This window comes from Schistocerca serialis, chromosome 1, assembly GCF_023864345.2.
Source record: "Schistocerca serialis cubense isolate TAMUIC-IGC-003099 chromosome 1, iqSchSeri2.2, whole genome shotgun sequence".
NCBI classification, from domain to species: Eukaryota; Metazoa; Arthropoda; class Insecta; order Orthoptera; family Acrididae; genus Schistocerca; species Schistocerca serialis.
Genome location: NC_064638.1, coordinates 321986859 through 322002410, shown reverse-complemented (window position 1 = coordinate 322002410; position 15552 = coordinate 321986859). Strand labels below are relative to the sequence as shown.

General features: G+C 42.6%; 1 protein-coding gene across 1 annotated transcript in view; it reads left to right on the top strand.

Moving 5' to 3' along the window:
- Positions 1-15552, top strand: part of LOC126469787 (uncharacterized) — a 104388-nt gene that overhangs the window by 42314 nt on the left and 46522 nt on the right. Inside the window, exons 3-5 of the mRNA XM_050097041.1 lie at positions 5746-5865; positions 14354-14436; positions 14516-14552. Of these exons, the coding sequence (XP_049952998.1) occupies positions 5746-5865; positions 14354-14436; positions 14516-14552 (240 nt within the window). The remainder of the gene's footprint in view (positions 1-5745; positions 5866-14353; positions 14437-14515; positions 14553-15552) is intronic.

Below are 15552 nucleotides of genomic sequence, written 5' to 3'. Positions count from 1 at the left end.
AGTATACCCTACACTATATGATTGAATTTCTTGTCTTGAGATGCCTTCTCTCCAGCACAGATGGCTGCTTAGATGGCAAGGCAGAACCCATTCTCAGTCAGGAATTTGCCATGGTGAAAGTTCCAGCCTGTCAGTCGTGGGGCCCCACATGGACACTCTTGAACAGGCGTGTAGTGCAGCCACTGATGTACACATCACTTTGGAGAACCCTGAGGGAGCTGCTTGTATGGTAGTATGAGCTGGCACTTAGTGCAGGCCAGTGGACAAGGGATGGCAAACGGCGTACTTAGCAACCGAAAGATTTTTCACAGCGAAATAACGTATGATGGGTGTTTTATGATGATATTCCATGCACATATGGTATAAAATGCCATCGATTTAATTACTTCTTTACAAAACCTGCTTCTCCCCAAACAGCAGATAATGATGGGTAACAGAGGCCCAACCCCTGCAAACAGAATTTTTTACAAATATCCAATACACCCTTTTGCTACGTAATTCAACTTTCTGTCGTGAGATCCATCCTCTCCAACACACAGCCGCCAATTTCCAGTTAGGGAAGGGTTAGAGTTGAGGGGAGGGTTGGGGGAACAATAGGTTTAGGACTGTGAGTTAAAAGGAAGGATTATCATCATTGGATCAAAGCCCTCTTAGCAGAAGAACAGATTAAGGACATGTCAATCAAAGGAGAAGAATTGATTTGCCTCTGAATGTATACTTGCCCCTGATGTAGGCAACCCACACCAACAAAATGCGCTCGTGTCCGATTTGCCCTACTCCTTACCTGCTGTGGCCACTCCCGTGGCTCTCGCTCACACAAATGCAAGCTGCCAGCCCAGTTCTCCCCATTCACTTCTCCCCGTTGAACATTAGTGATACAGTATTCCCATGTCATCCAATACAGTTATTAAATAACAACTAATTAACTTGTATGCCATGTGGTCCTAATAAAAATATTTCATTAGGATGAGGCACAAAATATGTGGTTAATTGAACATATTATCAAAGCATAACGTTGATTGGAGGTTCAATCCTAGAAAGGACATTTCCCTACTTTTCATACCCAGTTACACTTCCTACCGAACACACTCATTTGTGTGTTTGGATTCCAGCCAGCGGCCGTAACAGTACACAGCCTCAGCAAGACTCGATGAGAGCATTGATTACTTACCATGAATAACTCCCTGTAAAAAATTTAACTAATTCTACTAATGTCGGTTGCAGGAGCAAATTTTGTTCTACGTTTCTAAAGGAAACGAGAACGTATTGAAAATCTAACTTGAAATTTATTTTAGCAAGCTTACTCATGTGTACTTCTGCTGAAAAGTTACCTGCGTGAGTGAAATTTTATACCTTTGTGTACTCAGATACAATATGGAAAAGTAAACTGGACTTTTATTCCTCTTTAGTGTAAATGCTACTGATGCAACGTTATTATTATGTACAATGACCAAGAATACACTGAACTGATGTTAATCTTCAATAATACTTAACAATAACTTCTTCCATGAAATGGATGATAAATTTTTTTAACCAACTGAGCTATAAATGTCTACCATATTGTCTTTTCAGTTATTGGCCTGCTCTGAAGGAGCAATAGCATCGTAATTTCGTCTTTTACTTTCTAATAATTCACTTAGTCATGTATTCTGATATTTAAACTGAATTTACTTTGAGAAAGGGAAATCTGTTTAAGGTAAAATAACTTTACAAGAATTTCAGTGACTTGGTATACAGGGTGGTCCATTGATCGTGACCGGGCCAAATATCTCACGAAATAAGGGTCAAACGAAAAAACTACAAAGAACGAAACTTGTCTAGCTTTAAGGAGGAAACCAGATGGCGCTATGCTTGCTCCACTAGATGGCGTTGCCATAGGTCAAACGGATATCAACTGCGTTTTTTTTTTAATACGAACCCTATTTTATTACATATTAGTGTAGTACGTAAATTAATATGAATGTTTTAATTGGAACCACTTTTTGCGCTTTGTGGTAGATGGCGCTGTAATAGTCACAAACATATGGCTCCCAATTTTAGACGAACAGTTGGTAACAGGTAGGTTTTTTAAATTAAAATACAGAACGTAGGTACGTTTGAACATTTCATTTCGTTTGTTCCAATGCGAATACAGATACCTTTGTGAACTTATAATTTCTGAGAACGCATGCTGTTACAGCGTGATTACCTTTAAGTACCACATTAATGCAATAAATGATCAAAATGATGTCCGTCGATCTCAACGCATTTGGCAATACGTGTAACGACATTCCTCTCAACAGCGAGTAGTTCGCCTTCCGTAATGGTTGCACATGCATCGACAATGCTGACGCATGTTGTCAAGCGTTGACGGTGGATCACGATAGCAAATATCCTTCAACTTTACCCACAGAAAAAAATCTGGGGACGTCAGATCCGGTGAACGTGCGGGCCATGGTATGGTGCTTCGACGACCAATCCACCTGTCATGAAATGTGCTATTCAATACCGTTTCAGCCGCAGGAGAGCTATGTGCCGGACATCCATCATGTTGGAAGTACATCGCCATTCTGTCATGCAGTGAAACATTTTGTAGTAACATCGGTAGAACATTACGCAGGAACTCAGCATACATTGCACCATTTAGATTGCCATCGATAAAATGGGGGCCAATTATACTTCCTCCCATAATGCCGCACCATACATTAACCCGCCAAGATCGCTGATGTTCCACTTGTCGCAGCCATCGTGGATTTTCCGTTGCCCAATAGTGCATATTATGCCGGTTTACGTTACCGCTGTTGGTGAATGGCTCTTCGTCGCTAAATAGAAAGCGTGCAAAAAATCTGTCATCTTCCGGTAATTTCTCTTGTGCCCAGTGGCAGAACTGTACACGACGTTCAAAGTCGTCGCCATGTAATTCCTGGTGCATAGAAATATGGTACGGGTGCAATCGATGTTGATGTAGCATTCTCAACACCGAGTTTTTGAGATTCCAGATCCTCGCGCAGTTTGACTGCAACTGATGTGCAGATAGCCGCGACAGCAGCTAAAACACCTACTTGGGCATCATCATTTGTTGCAGGTAGTGGTTGACATTTCACATGTGGCTGAACACTTCCTGTTTCCTTAAATAACGTAACTAACCGGCGAACGGTCCGGACACTTGGATGATAACCTCCAGGATACCGAACAGCCTACATAGCACACGCCAATTGGGAATTTTCATCACAATAGCCATACATCAATAAGATATCGTCCTTCAACGCAATTGGTAAACGGTCCATTTTAATACGGGTAATACATCATGAAGCAAATACCGTCCGCACTGGCGGAATGTTACGTGATACCACGTAGACATACGTTTTTGACTATTACAGCGCAATCTATCAAAAAGCGAAAAAAGTGGTCCAACTGAAACTTTGACATTTCTTTACGTAGTACACGAATATGTAATAAAAAAGGGGGGTTCCTATTTTAAAAAATGCAGTTGAAATCCATTTGACGTATGGCAGCGCCATCTAGCGGGTCAACCATAACGCCATCTAGTTTCCTCCTTCAGGCTAAACGAGTTTCGGTCTTTGTAGGTTTTTCGTTTGATGCTTATTTCGTGAAATATTTGACCCAGTCGCGATCAATGTCCCACCCTGTATTTTTCTTATGGTGATCTCAAACTGAAATGTCAGACTGGCGGTTTCTGACCGCATCTGAAAGTTACTGAACAACAGTTTTCTGCTTTGCCTTTCGTCTTCACGAGTTGAGTGGCCGTAGTTGAGATGGACAGGACGAGAAGATAATGACTTCACGTCTCTGTACTGGTAGCCATTGTTACATACACGCCTTCGTACATTTCTACGCCGTCGCTCCCTGGTTAGGTACACGTCAAGTTGCTATCTTGATGATCAAAAATTCCTGCACTCCGACCTTTTGCGTCATTACGGAGCGACTTTTCCTATTATCCAACCCCGCTTCCTTTGTCTTCATGCCACTCACGTTAACAACTGTACACCTGACATTTTCGCCTGGACGGATCTCACTCGCGTTCGCACACGTGCGCCTGCCGTAACGACTCTGCCTCGTCTCACCACTGCTTCCTACTCCGTCTTTGCCCGTGCTTTTTGCACGCAGCACTACCCACATGTGAGGCCATTCAACCCTAACGCTTGTACAGTATTTTATGAACTAGAACACAGTAAAAATAAGGAAGCACCAATCTATTACTTTATCAACAAGTACGTATTGAGCAAGTCAACATAAATAACAAATAATGAAGCAGACGAAATGAGTTAACATTTGTGCTATGGCCGGGATTCGAACCCGGTTCTTCTTCCTTGTTAGGCAGAAATGCTACCATTACACCAGCACAGCGCGGTGGTCAATCTTGCTGCACGAACTAGCTAAGCTGAGTGCCCACCCCAACACAAACTTCAATTCATTTTTCCTTTGCATGTTGTCACTATGTCTCAGGGAAACATTTAATTATAAGTAAATAACAAAATTTAGATTTTGCACATTGGCACTTTGACATATGGTACATCTTACATTCAAGTGTTATGGCTACCACTGGTTCGAGCATATGGACAGTATGAAAAATTTCTCGCATTTGAAGTCACATACCATGACAAATTTACACTCAGAGCCAGGTTACGTTACATGGAGACGACGTGGACTGACTCTAGCCCCCCATACAGTCCAACAACCAGGAGAGATGGTCTGGGTTGCCTTTTCTTCTCACAGAATAACCCCTTTGGTTGTTATCGGCGGCACGCTCATTGCACAGCTGTGCGTCGACGATATTCTACGCCCTGTTTTGTTGCCCTTTATGGCGAGTGATCCTTTGCCTACATTTCGGCAAGATAATGTCCTCTCACACAGGGCGAGAGTTTCTATTGGTTGTCTTCGTCCTTGCCAACACTACCTTGCCAGCAAGATTGCCGGACCTCTCCTCAGTTGAGAATGTTTCTAACATTATGAGCAGGGCTCTCCAACCAACTCGGGATTCTGACGATCTAAGCCACCAATTCGGCAGAATTTGGCACGACGTCTCGCAGGAGGACATCCAACAACTATATGAATCAATTCCAAGCCGAACAACTGCTTGCATGAGGGCCAGAGGTGGGCCAACACGTTATTGACTCACTCAGTTTGTGAACCACTTTCTCTTGAATAAATTATCCTATTGTTCTGAAACTATAATCATTTGTTTGTCTGTGCAAGTATAGCACATCTCCCGATTTTGTACCACTCGGATAATTATACAATGAAGGCTTTCACGACCAGATGTTTTAGCTGCTGAGAATTTTTCCGGGTTGTATGGCCGTGGTCCATGGAACTCTTCAATCGCTGACGTTTCGTCCAAAGCTACGTTGGTCATCTTCAGAGGTGCTCCTGGTCGTTCTGAGTCTTGCCGACTGACTCAGCACAACCAGGAGCACCTCCGAAGATGACCAACGTAGCCTTGGGATTGAAGAGTTCCATGGACCACGGCCATACAACCCGGAAAAATTCTCGTAACTCGGATAATTCCTTTGAAGTGTTTCGTTTTTTATGCCTTAAAGTGTATGTAGTACGTATGTATGGGGTGAATGTGTTGTGTGTTGCCTGTGCATGAAAAGTTTTTTTACCGTCACAGTTTACATAAAAATCGGCGGAGAGATAGAATGCTTCCATGCACATTCGACTGCGTGTGTGCTTGTATGAATAAATATGTTTGAGGATGTTTTACACTGACTGTTTCCTGTTACATACACGTTTATTTTTGTCCAGATGGTGGAACTTCTCGCAAGCCGCAGTCAGACCGTCCACCGCCGTACATCGACCTCCTACAGGAATCAAAGCCGAAGCCCCCACCGCCGTTTGAAGCGGACCCTGTGCGTTACATCTTAGGTAAACAGAAAACTGCAGTCGCTACACTTTGAAATTTTCAATAGAGTACGTATACTGTTATCTTGTCAAAATTAACTGCTTGTTGAAAATGGCACTTCGAACATTCGACAGAAATGACTTAAATAGCCCACATCAATATTTATTATTTCCTGAATATGTCATTTATTATTTCCCGAATATATCCATGTGATGCAATTACGGGCAGCCTTTTCGAAACTGTATCAATAACTGCAGTAACGCACTCTGCAATTCCTGAATTAGAGACGAACCAACGAATAGTAACCTTAAACGTAGAGCTGAGCAGACACTTGGCACATGCTGCATCACATATCTGCACAGATGAAAATATCGAGAACGTACGTAGAGTGAACTAGGCGATCGGTCGTAACATTACTGTTTTTCTTCCCGATCATGTGATACATCTTGCCAGGGTAAACCATTTGTAAAATGCTGCCAGGAATTGTGCGGTGTTACATCTTAAAATACTAATTTGACTGGATGCTTCTTGTGTCAACCATTCCACTCGTACGAATCATGTGAGTGTAATCTGTGCGGCATGCAAATCTATATTAATATACTGAAAAGCAAACAAAACAGGATACTGCAAATTATATAAATTAAGCACGTGTGGAGAGGCGACTTGATACCGAATCAAAGAAATGTACTGCACGTGCTCGGTTGATCCACTGCTAGCTGACTTACTTCGTAGGCCTGAACGTTACAGGTAATTAAAATACTTAGCTGCGTAGATACTAATATAAAACATTTGGAAAGGAAAGTTCACTTAAATGCTATCTTATGCATAACACCACCTGTTGTAAGCTTTTGATAATATATTATAAGTGGTGAGGACGAGATCAGATTTAGTTGGTAGCATTTTTTAAACAAGTCTGATATGTAAGGTTGACTCGCACATTAAAAGTTTACAAAATCTATCAAGTGGATCTGAAAGGTTACTAACAATGGGGACATTAACAGGTAACAGCGTATGTTATTCAAAAACTTTAATATAAGATGAAAGTAAATAATTGTGCTCAATATTCGTATACGTGGGCTTCAGTTTCACGAAGAAAAACAGTCGTTTAGTACATATTTCTCAACACTCGGGGTAACGCTTGACGGATAGCTACTAAAGATGTAGGTGACGTGTTTACCGCCGAGAGAGGCCACGTAAGCATTAAGCAACAGCTGCTGATGAGATACTGAGTGGATATCCTCACCCATGTGGGTACGAAGATCAAACCCATTCACAAAACAAGGAGTTCTGCTTCACACGAGACGTCACTAAAATGACTTTACTGGCATGAAAATAACTGAAGTAGACAGAAATTAGTGCAGAAAATTATAACACCAAAGCGTTCCTTAATCGAAAGAGTGTCATGCGATCTCTCCATTTAACCCTGCACATGCTTCCGTATAGGTCTACTTCTGGTCAGCTCTAAAATCACCATCCCAGCCCTGATGGGCCTCTCTTCGAAGAACTCCGCGAACATAACTGTCGCTCTGCCACATGTCAGCTCGAAGATTGTCGCGCAAGACGTAGGTCAAACGACACCTCCACGTATCTCTAGAACACATCGCGTACAGTAACTTACGATGAGCAGGGAAACGAAGGGAAATGCCACTTACGTTTCACAGTGATTAGTGCATAAAACTGCATAAGTCACTGGGGTGTGATAATAATGAGTATGGCGCACTATACGCAGAGAATTAGTTACCAATAGCTTTGTGCAAGCTATGTGCATCATTCGTTGAATACGACAACGTGAGATTATAGGCCTGCATTAATGTAAAACATTTTTATTATTCATTTATTTATTAGCAAAGTAGTTTCAGTGACAGTGACGCCGTCATCAGTAGGTTCTAGGATTCTAAAACATGCAAAAATATCGTTCTTATAAACATTTATACATTGTTGTATGTCCACTGTTTGGTTCCAAATATTGTTTGCTGTGAATAGTTTCATAATACTGTATTTACTTTACGTCAAGGCATGGTTTTTACGCTTGTTGTCGCTGTTTCCGGTATATTTTCTCTGTTTCTTGTTGTTTTTCTAGGCATACATCATGTCATCTGCAACAGTATGAGTGGCTGTCAGTAAACAAATACAGAAACGTGTACTGATGTATGTCAGCGTTATACAGTTGGGATTATGGTAGAGCCGTTGATACAGTTTTGTGCTAGGTTGTTACTTAGTGTGTTATGTACTCATGTTCATTGGACAGCTTGCAGATACTTTTAGACAGAAAAACATAACTTGTGCACCTTGCTAATAATCCAAAACATTACGCCATCTTGCTGTTCGTGTCCGTAGAACGAAAATTGTTTCGGGAGTTCTGAAGAATTTTGTTCCTTATTTATGCCTCTATGACTCTGTGAGTGATGGGGGATTGGTTTTGTCTGTGTGTGTGTGTGTGTGTGTGTGTGTGTGTGTGTGTGTGTGTGTGGTGTGTGTGGTGTATGTGTGTGTGTGTGTTTTCCTGTTCTGTGTGCTGAGTCAGTTCTCTTAGAGCGGTAAAAAGTGTGCTGTTGCGAAGTATTGTGTTTTTCCCTTACCCTATGGCCTTTTGTATGTCATATACAAACACAGATCAATGTAAGAGTTTAAATTGTTATCCGTTCAGTAGTAACTAAATTTAAACACGAAAAATAGTTCTCTGCAGTCTTTGGACCATTTTACAAAGGAGCTAACTGATACTGTGCACCGATTTAATGTTATGGATGAGAAGTGAATATCTCCCTTCACGCCAGAAACGAAACAGTAATCTGATTTCAAGAAATAGGCTCCTTGCCAGTATCCATTTCAAACTAGCCATCTCCTCTGTGGTCTTTCGTGATTTCGTCTTCCTTGTGTTTCGTAGATCAGTTCTTCTTTTGCTACGCATATTCCTGGTACCCTATCAAAATATTCCAGTCATTTTACTCTCATTTGTTTCATTAAACCTTATTTTAATAAATTCCGAACTCAGCTCTGGAGTTTGAATTTTTTATCTGAACCCGCAGACTGCAACATTTCGTTTGTCTCAGAAATTATAGTTCAGTGGCTTGTACATGCGTTTTGTCTCACTTTCTTATCCACGACTCTGAGCTACATGTCAAAACAGCTGTACCCATTGCTTTCTAAAACTATCTTTTCGATTTCTTTCCGAACTTTGTTGCGTAATGTTGTTCGTATTGTATCACACATGATCTCATATTTATTTAACTTATTTTCTACGTCACTTACAAGTTGGTATCTCACGCCACAAACTAAGTGGATAAACGGTGACTCTTTTTATTAAAACGTAACCATTGTGCAATATTTTGCAGCGTTAAGGCTCTATTTTTCTTCAGAAGCCATAATATTATTCTTTCTATGAGAAATGTTAAATTCGTATCCCTTTCGTAACTGTTATAGGCAGTGTATTTCTCTTTGCAGATACTCCTAATTCTCTTGTAAATAGATTGGGTACTGAGTGAACATCATGGTCTTTGCCATGGGGAAATAGCTTTACTCATAATTCTCAGTCAGATCCAGATATACTCAAATACGACGATCAAAGCATGAGAAAGCCAAAAGATCTTAAATTTGGGGTGTGTTGAAAATGCTCACATTGACTGTACGAAGTTAAGCGAACGACGAAGAATGCTCTAATAGGACCCTGAAACAAAACACTAACTGCTGCAGGCTGCGGAAGTCTCCTGAACCAACTGGATGAGAATACAAATATCACAACGGGCCTGAAATGTAAGTGAAGAATGTCATCTTTGATTACAAGAATAAAAAGTTCCTTGATAACGAGGGATTCGAAGTACTAAGTACTGACACATCCACGCTATTCACCACATTTAAGATATCGTGACTTGCGCCTGTCCGCTGCATCTGTATACATTTCTAGGCGCTTCAGTCCGGAACCACGCGCCTACTGCGGTCGCAGATTCGAATCCTGCCTCGGGCATGGATGTGTGTGATGTCCTTAGGTTAGTTAGGTTTAAGTAGTTCTAAGTTGTAGGGGGCTGATGACCTCAGATGTTAAGTCCCATAGTGCTCAGAGCCATTTGATTTGTATAAATTTCTGGATGGAAAACCGTTACGGTCAAGTAAGGAGATTGTGACAGCTGTAGCTCGATGTTTTGCAGTCCTTCCAGAATTGAAATTCAGGAATGAGATCTACCCAGAGTAAAATCCTTGAGCAAAATGGATTGATCTAAAATCAAAATGGGGGCATATTAACCTGAAAAATACAGTTATTGTATGCAGTACTGAAAAATTATCCAACGCCCTTTCGTTTGAACTGGAAGAATTTAACTTCACAATAATGCCTGGAACATCCGCTACTGAAGCTTTCATTATTGGCTAGACATTGTTCCACAGAAATGGGTAGAATGAGAACGTTTGGGACAGACATACGTATGTGTGTCTCCATAATCCTGCCTCTATAATTCCCGATCACACGACAATGTTGAATACTATATGTAAATTTTTAGAAATATTAATTTATTAATTGCGTATGTTTCTTCTGACAGTTGTAACTGATATCGTCGTGAAGTAAACCTTATTCAGTTCATTAACAGGCCAGTTACCATGTTACAATCTAATAGACAAAAAAAAGTGAACAATGAAGCATGTTTACAATTTAACAGTGAGTTTAGGGTCCTGGGGCCTTTGCACGAACTTTTCATGGGGGAGGAAGAGTAGGTGGAGGGAAAGGTACTACGTAGAACGTCTGCCATGACGCCACTGAAAAGAATGAACCCTCATTTTTCGTAAGTGATACTTCCAGTTTAGTGTTACTGCCGTTGAGTTCCTGTTGGCAAGACAAGCATTTTTTGGCGCAGTGGGAGATCGTCTCCATTAAAAGTAGATTTCGAAGATTTATACTTACGTATAAAATACAATACTGTGAACTGAACAAGTATCCCGCACGAAGCTCACAGCCCCGCTCCGCCGATGCTCTCCACTTATCTACCTTACTATCGGTACACACACACACACACACACACACACACACACACACACACACACACCTGGAGCCGGTTAAAATGGAATGTTTAGCTACTAACGGTCGAGAACTTGCTTTTGCAATCGTGTTTATTGTAGATTACATCTTTTGCAGAAATCTCAATAACTACACTACTGGCCATTAAAATTGTTACACCACGAAGACGACGTGCTACAGACGCGAAATTTAACCTACAGGAAGAAGATGCTGTGATATGCAAATGATTAGCTTTTCAGAGCATTCACACAAGGCTGGTGCCGGTGGTGATACCTACAACGTGCTGACACGAGGATAGTTTCCAACCGATTTCTCGTACACAAATAGCAGTTGACCGGCGTTGCCTGGTGAAACGTTGTTGTGATGCCTCGTGTAAGGAGGAGAAATGTGTACCATCACGTATCCGACTTTGATAAAGGTCGGATTGTAGCTTATTGCGATTGCGGTTTATCGTATCGCGACATTGCTGCTCGCATTGGTCGAGATCCAATGACTGTTAGCAGAATATGGAGTCAGTGGACTCAGGAGGGTAATACGGAACGCCGTGCTGGATCCCAACGGCCTCGTATCACTAGCAGTCGATATGACAGGCATCTTATCCGCATGGCTGTAACGGATCGTGCAGCCACGTCTCGATCCCTGAGTCAACAGATAGGGACACTTGTAAGGCAACAACCATCTGCACGAACAGTTCGACGACGTTTGCAGTAGCATGGACTATCAGCTCTGAGACCATGGCTGTGGTTACCCTTGACGCTGCATCACAGACAGGAGCGCCTGCGATGGTGTACTCGGCGACGAACCTGGGTGCACGAATGGCAAAACATCATTTTTTCGGATGAATCCAGGTTCTATTTACAGCATGATGACGGTCGCATCCGTGTTTGACCACATCGCGGTGAACGCGCATTGGAAGCGTGTATTTGTCATCGTCATACTGGCGTATCACCTGGCGTGATGGTATGGGGTGCCATTGGTTACACGCCTCTTGTCCGCATTGACGGCACTTTGAACAGTGGACGTTACATTGCAGATGTGTTACGACCCGTGGCTCTACCCTTCGTTCGATCCCTGAGAAGCCCTACATTTCAGCTGGATAATGCACGACCGCGTGTTGCAGGTCCTGTACGGGCGTTTCTGGATACAGAAAATGTTCGATTGCTGCCCTGGCCAGCACATTCTCGAGATCTCTCACCAATTGAAAACGTCTGGTCAATGGTGGCCGGGCAACTGCCTCGTCACAATACGCCAGTGACTGCTCTCGATGAACTGTGGTACCGTGTTGAAGCTGCATGGGCAGCTGTACCTGTACACGCCATCCAAGCTCTGTTTGACTCAATACCAAGGCTTATCAAGGCTGTTATTACGGCCAGTGGTAGTTGTTCTAGGTACTGATTTCTCAGGATCTGTGAATCTATTGCATGAAAATGTTTTAGTATAATATATTTGTCCAATGAATATCCGTTTATTATCTGCATTTATTCTTGGTGTAGCAATTTTAATGGCCAGTAGTGTACATGATTGAAACTAAGGACCATGAACTGTGTAATAAAAAGGAGTTCGCTTTAGGCAAAAGAAGTATTTCATTGACTATTCTGGGTTTAACGGACAGTCGTCCATTCTGATAAAGACGTATGAGCTCTCCGTCTTTTGACGATGGGTTTCCATACATACCGCGTACTGACAGCTCGCTGCCCATGAGAGAGGGTTCCATGCTCACGACTCAGAATTTGAAGTTGGCTGTAACCTAATTACTGTGTAAGATTTGCAACATATTATTAAGCATATAAAAATGAAAAAAAGTCTCTTCATACACGATATGCTCCTGGGTACCATACAGTATTCTTTGGTTAGATGCAAGGAATACACAAACACTGTCATGATCTTCATCCAGAGCCTGCTAAGTAAAGAATGATAAGATGGGAGCGCCATCGTTGCGACAAAAGAAGTATTTATTTCACGCTCACACTGACACAAAATGCCATACATATACCCAAAGATTAACAGAAATAACAGAAATCAGCATCTCTACATCTACATACACACATACTCCGCAAGCAACAGTACGGTACATGGTGGAGGGTACCCTGTACAACTACTAGTCATTTCCTTTCCTGTTCAACTTTCAAATAGAGCGAGGGATAAACGACTGTCTATGTGCCTCCGGACGAGTTCTAGTTTCTCTTATCTTACCTTCGTAGTCTTTACGCGTATTGTATGTTGGCGGCAGCAGAATAACTTCCCCGTCAACTGCAAATGCCAGGTCTCTAAATTTCCTCAGCGATGTTTCGCGAAAAGAGTGTCGTCTTCACTGCAGGGATTCCCAGTTGAGTTCGAGAAGCATCTGCGTGATACTCGCGTTCTGATCTAACCTACCGGTAACAAGTCTAGTAGCCCGCCTCTGAGTATGTCTTCCTTTAATCTGACCTCGTAAGGATCCAAAACACTCGAGCAGTACTCAAGAATAGGTCGCACCAGCGTCCTATATGCTGTCTCCTTTACAGACGATATTCTCCCAATAAACAGATGACATTCTCCCAATAAACCGAAGACAACCAACCACGTACCCCACTACCGCTCTTACCTGCTCCTTCCGTTTCATATCGCTTCGCAATGTTACGCTTCTATATGTTTAATCGACACGCTACTCAGGATACCACTAATGCTTCGAACATCACAGCTCCATTTTTCCTGCTCGTCTGTATTATTAACTTACATTTTTATACATGCACAATAAGGTGCCAGTCATCACACCAACCATAAATTTGGCGTAAGTCATTTGTTTTATACTACAGGCACCTAACTACGACAACTTCACGTACGTAATGACGTCATCAGCAAACAGCCGCAGATTTTTGTTCACTCTGTAGGTGGAGATCATTTGCGTTATGTGGAGAAAAAGAGGGGTCATATCACGCTTTCCGGGGGCACTCGTGATAGCGCCCTTATCTTCAGCGATCACTGGCCGTCGTTGACAACGCACTGCGTTCTATCTCATAATGAATCATCGAACAACTCAAGTATCTTGGAACCAATTTCGTACGCTCGTACCTTCGTTACCAGTCTGTAGAGGGACAGCGTGTCAAACGCTTTCCGGAAATCCAAGAATATGGAACCTGCCTGCTGCCTATTGCATATTGTTAACAGACAAGGACCTCCCGAAGTTTATAAGACCTGTGAAGTGCATGGCCACGCGGAATTAGCCGAGCGGTCAAGGGCGCTGCAGTCATGGACTGTGCGGTTGATTCCGGCGGAGGTTCGAGTCCTCCCTTGGGCATGGGTGTGTGTGTTTGTCCTTAGGATAATTTAGGTTAAGTGCTGTGTAAGCTTAGGGACTGATGTCCTTAGCAGTTAAGTCCCATAAGATTTCACACACATTTGAATATTTTTTTTGTAAAGTGCATATAGTTCCGTTCTGATTGCACAGTATAAAAGTTCAGACAGACTTCAGTTTATAGCAGTGTACTTTCTCACAGCATGAACGTCAGCCGTGGCTTCCTGTGTTTCAGGAATGAAGCTGCCTATCGCCGACAGCGGGTTCTGCGCCTGCAACCACCTGTCTTCCGCCTACTCTACGGTCTTCTTCATCATTGTTAGTATGTCTTCTCACCTTTCTGCAACACATCTATGACACGTTTTTACGATTTTTACTTACGATCGTTTCTTTTCAGTGTTACGCCTCTTTCCTGATAGCTGATGCCTATCATGGTAAGTACTACAATGCCCAAACCGTTTTTCTCATTTTTTATAGTTATGCGAAACAGAGTCAAGTATGCTGATGAGTCTACCGGGCTGTATGGCCGTGGTCGAAGTGACTTTTCGGTTTCTGACGTTTCCTCCGGAGCTACGCTGGACATCGTCGGAAGTGTTCCTGGCGACGTTGAGTCTTGCCGACTGACGAATCGGATGTCGGAGAGCGAGATAAATACTGTGTAAAGTGGGCATAACAAGCAACAATCTGTAGTTAAGTTTTATGTCTGACAAATGCTATCTCTGCTGATGACGCGCGAACTCTTTCACCACCGCTTTAGGAAGTATTTATCTCGTTCTCCGACGTCTGACTCGTCAGTAAGCATGACTCAGCGTCGCATGGAGCACCTCCAGAGATATCCCATGCATCTCTGTACGAAACGTCAGGAACCGAAAAGTTTCTTCGATCACGGGCATACAGCCGGGAAGACTCGCCAGTAACTATGACGTCCGGCCGTGAACACCTTCATTGCATGGACAGTCCGGATTATTAAGTTCAAATATTAAAAGCCTCCTCGATTTCAACGCATCTGTGTGACTAGTACTCTAGCTTCTTTAATAATAACTGAGTCAGTGATCAGGCTCAGAAAACAGTGCGATGCCGACCGGCCGACACGTCATCCTCTGTCTTGTTCCGGTGTTTAGAAACGGTTTGGAGGGTCACTGGGTTAGCACAGCGCTCTCCAAGACGTTGTCGATTTTCCGCAACTTGGAGCCACTACATCTCATTCAAATATTTGCTCATTTGCATCAGGGGTCTGACTAAACCGCGCTCCACTCCTCCCACCGAGGAAAAGTGCCTGGCAGTGCTGGAAATTCAACCCAGGTCCTCCTGATGGCAATAGGAAGCACTGACCACTCAATTACGTATGTGGAGTTTTAAGATAACTGCGTCCTTTACTTTGCAAACCTCTGTACGGTATTTTTCCTCTTGAAACTCATCAAGACTAGTCTCCTA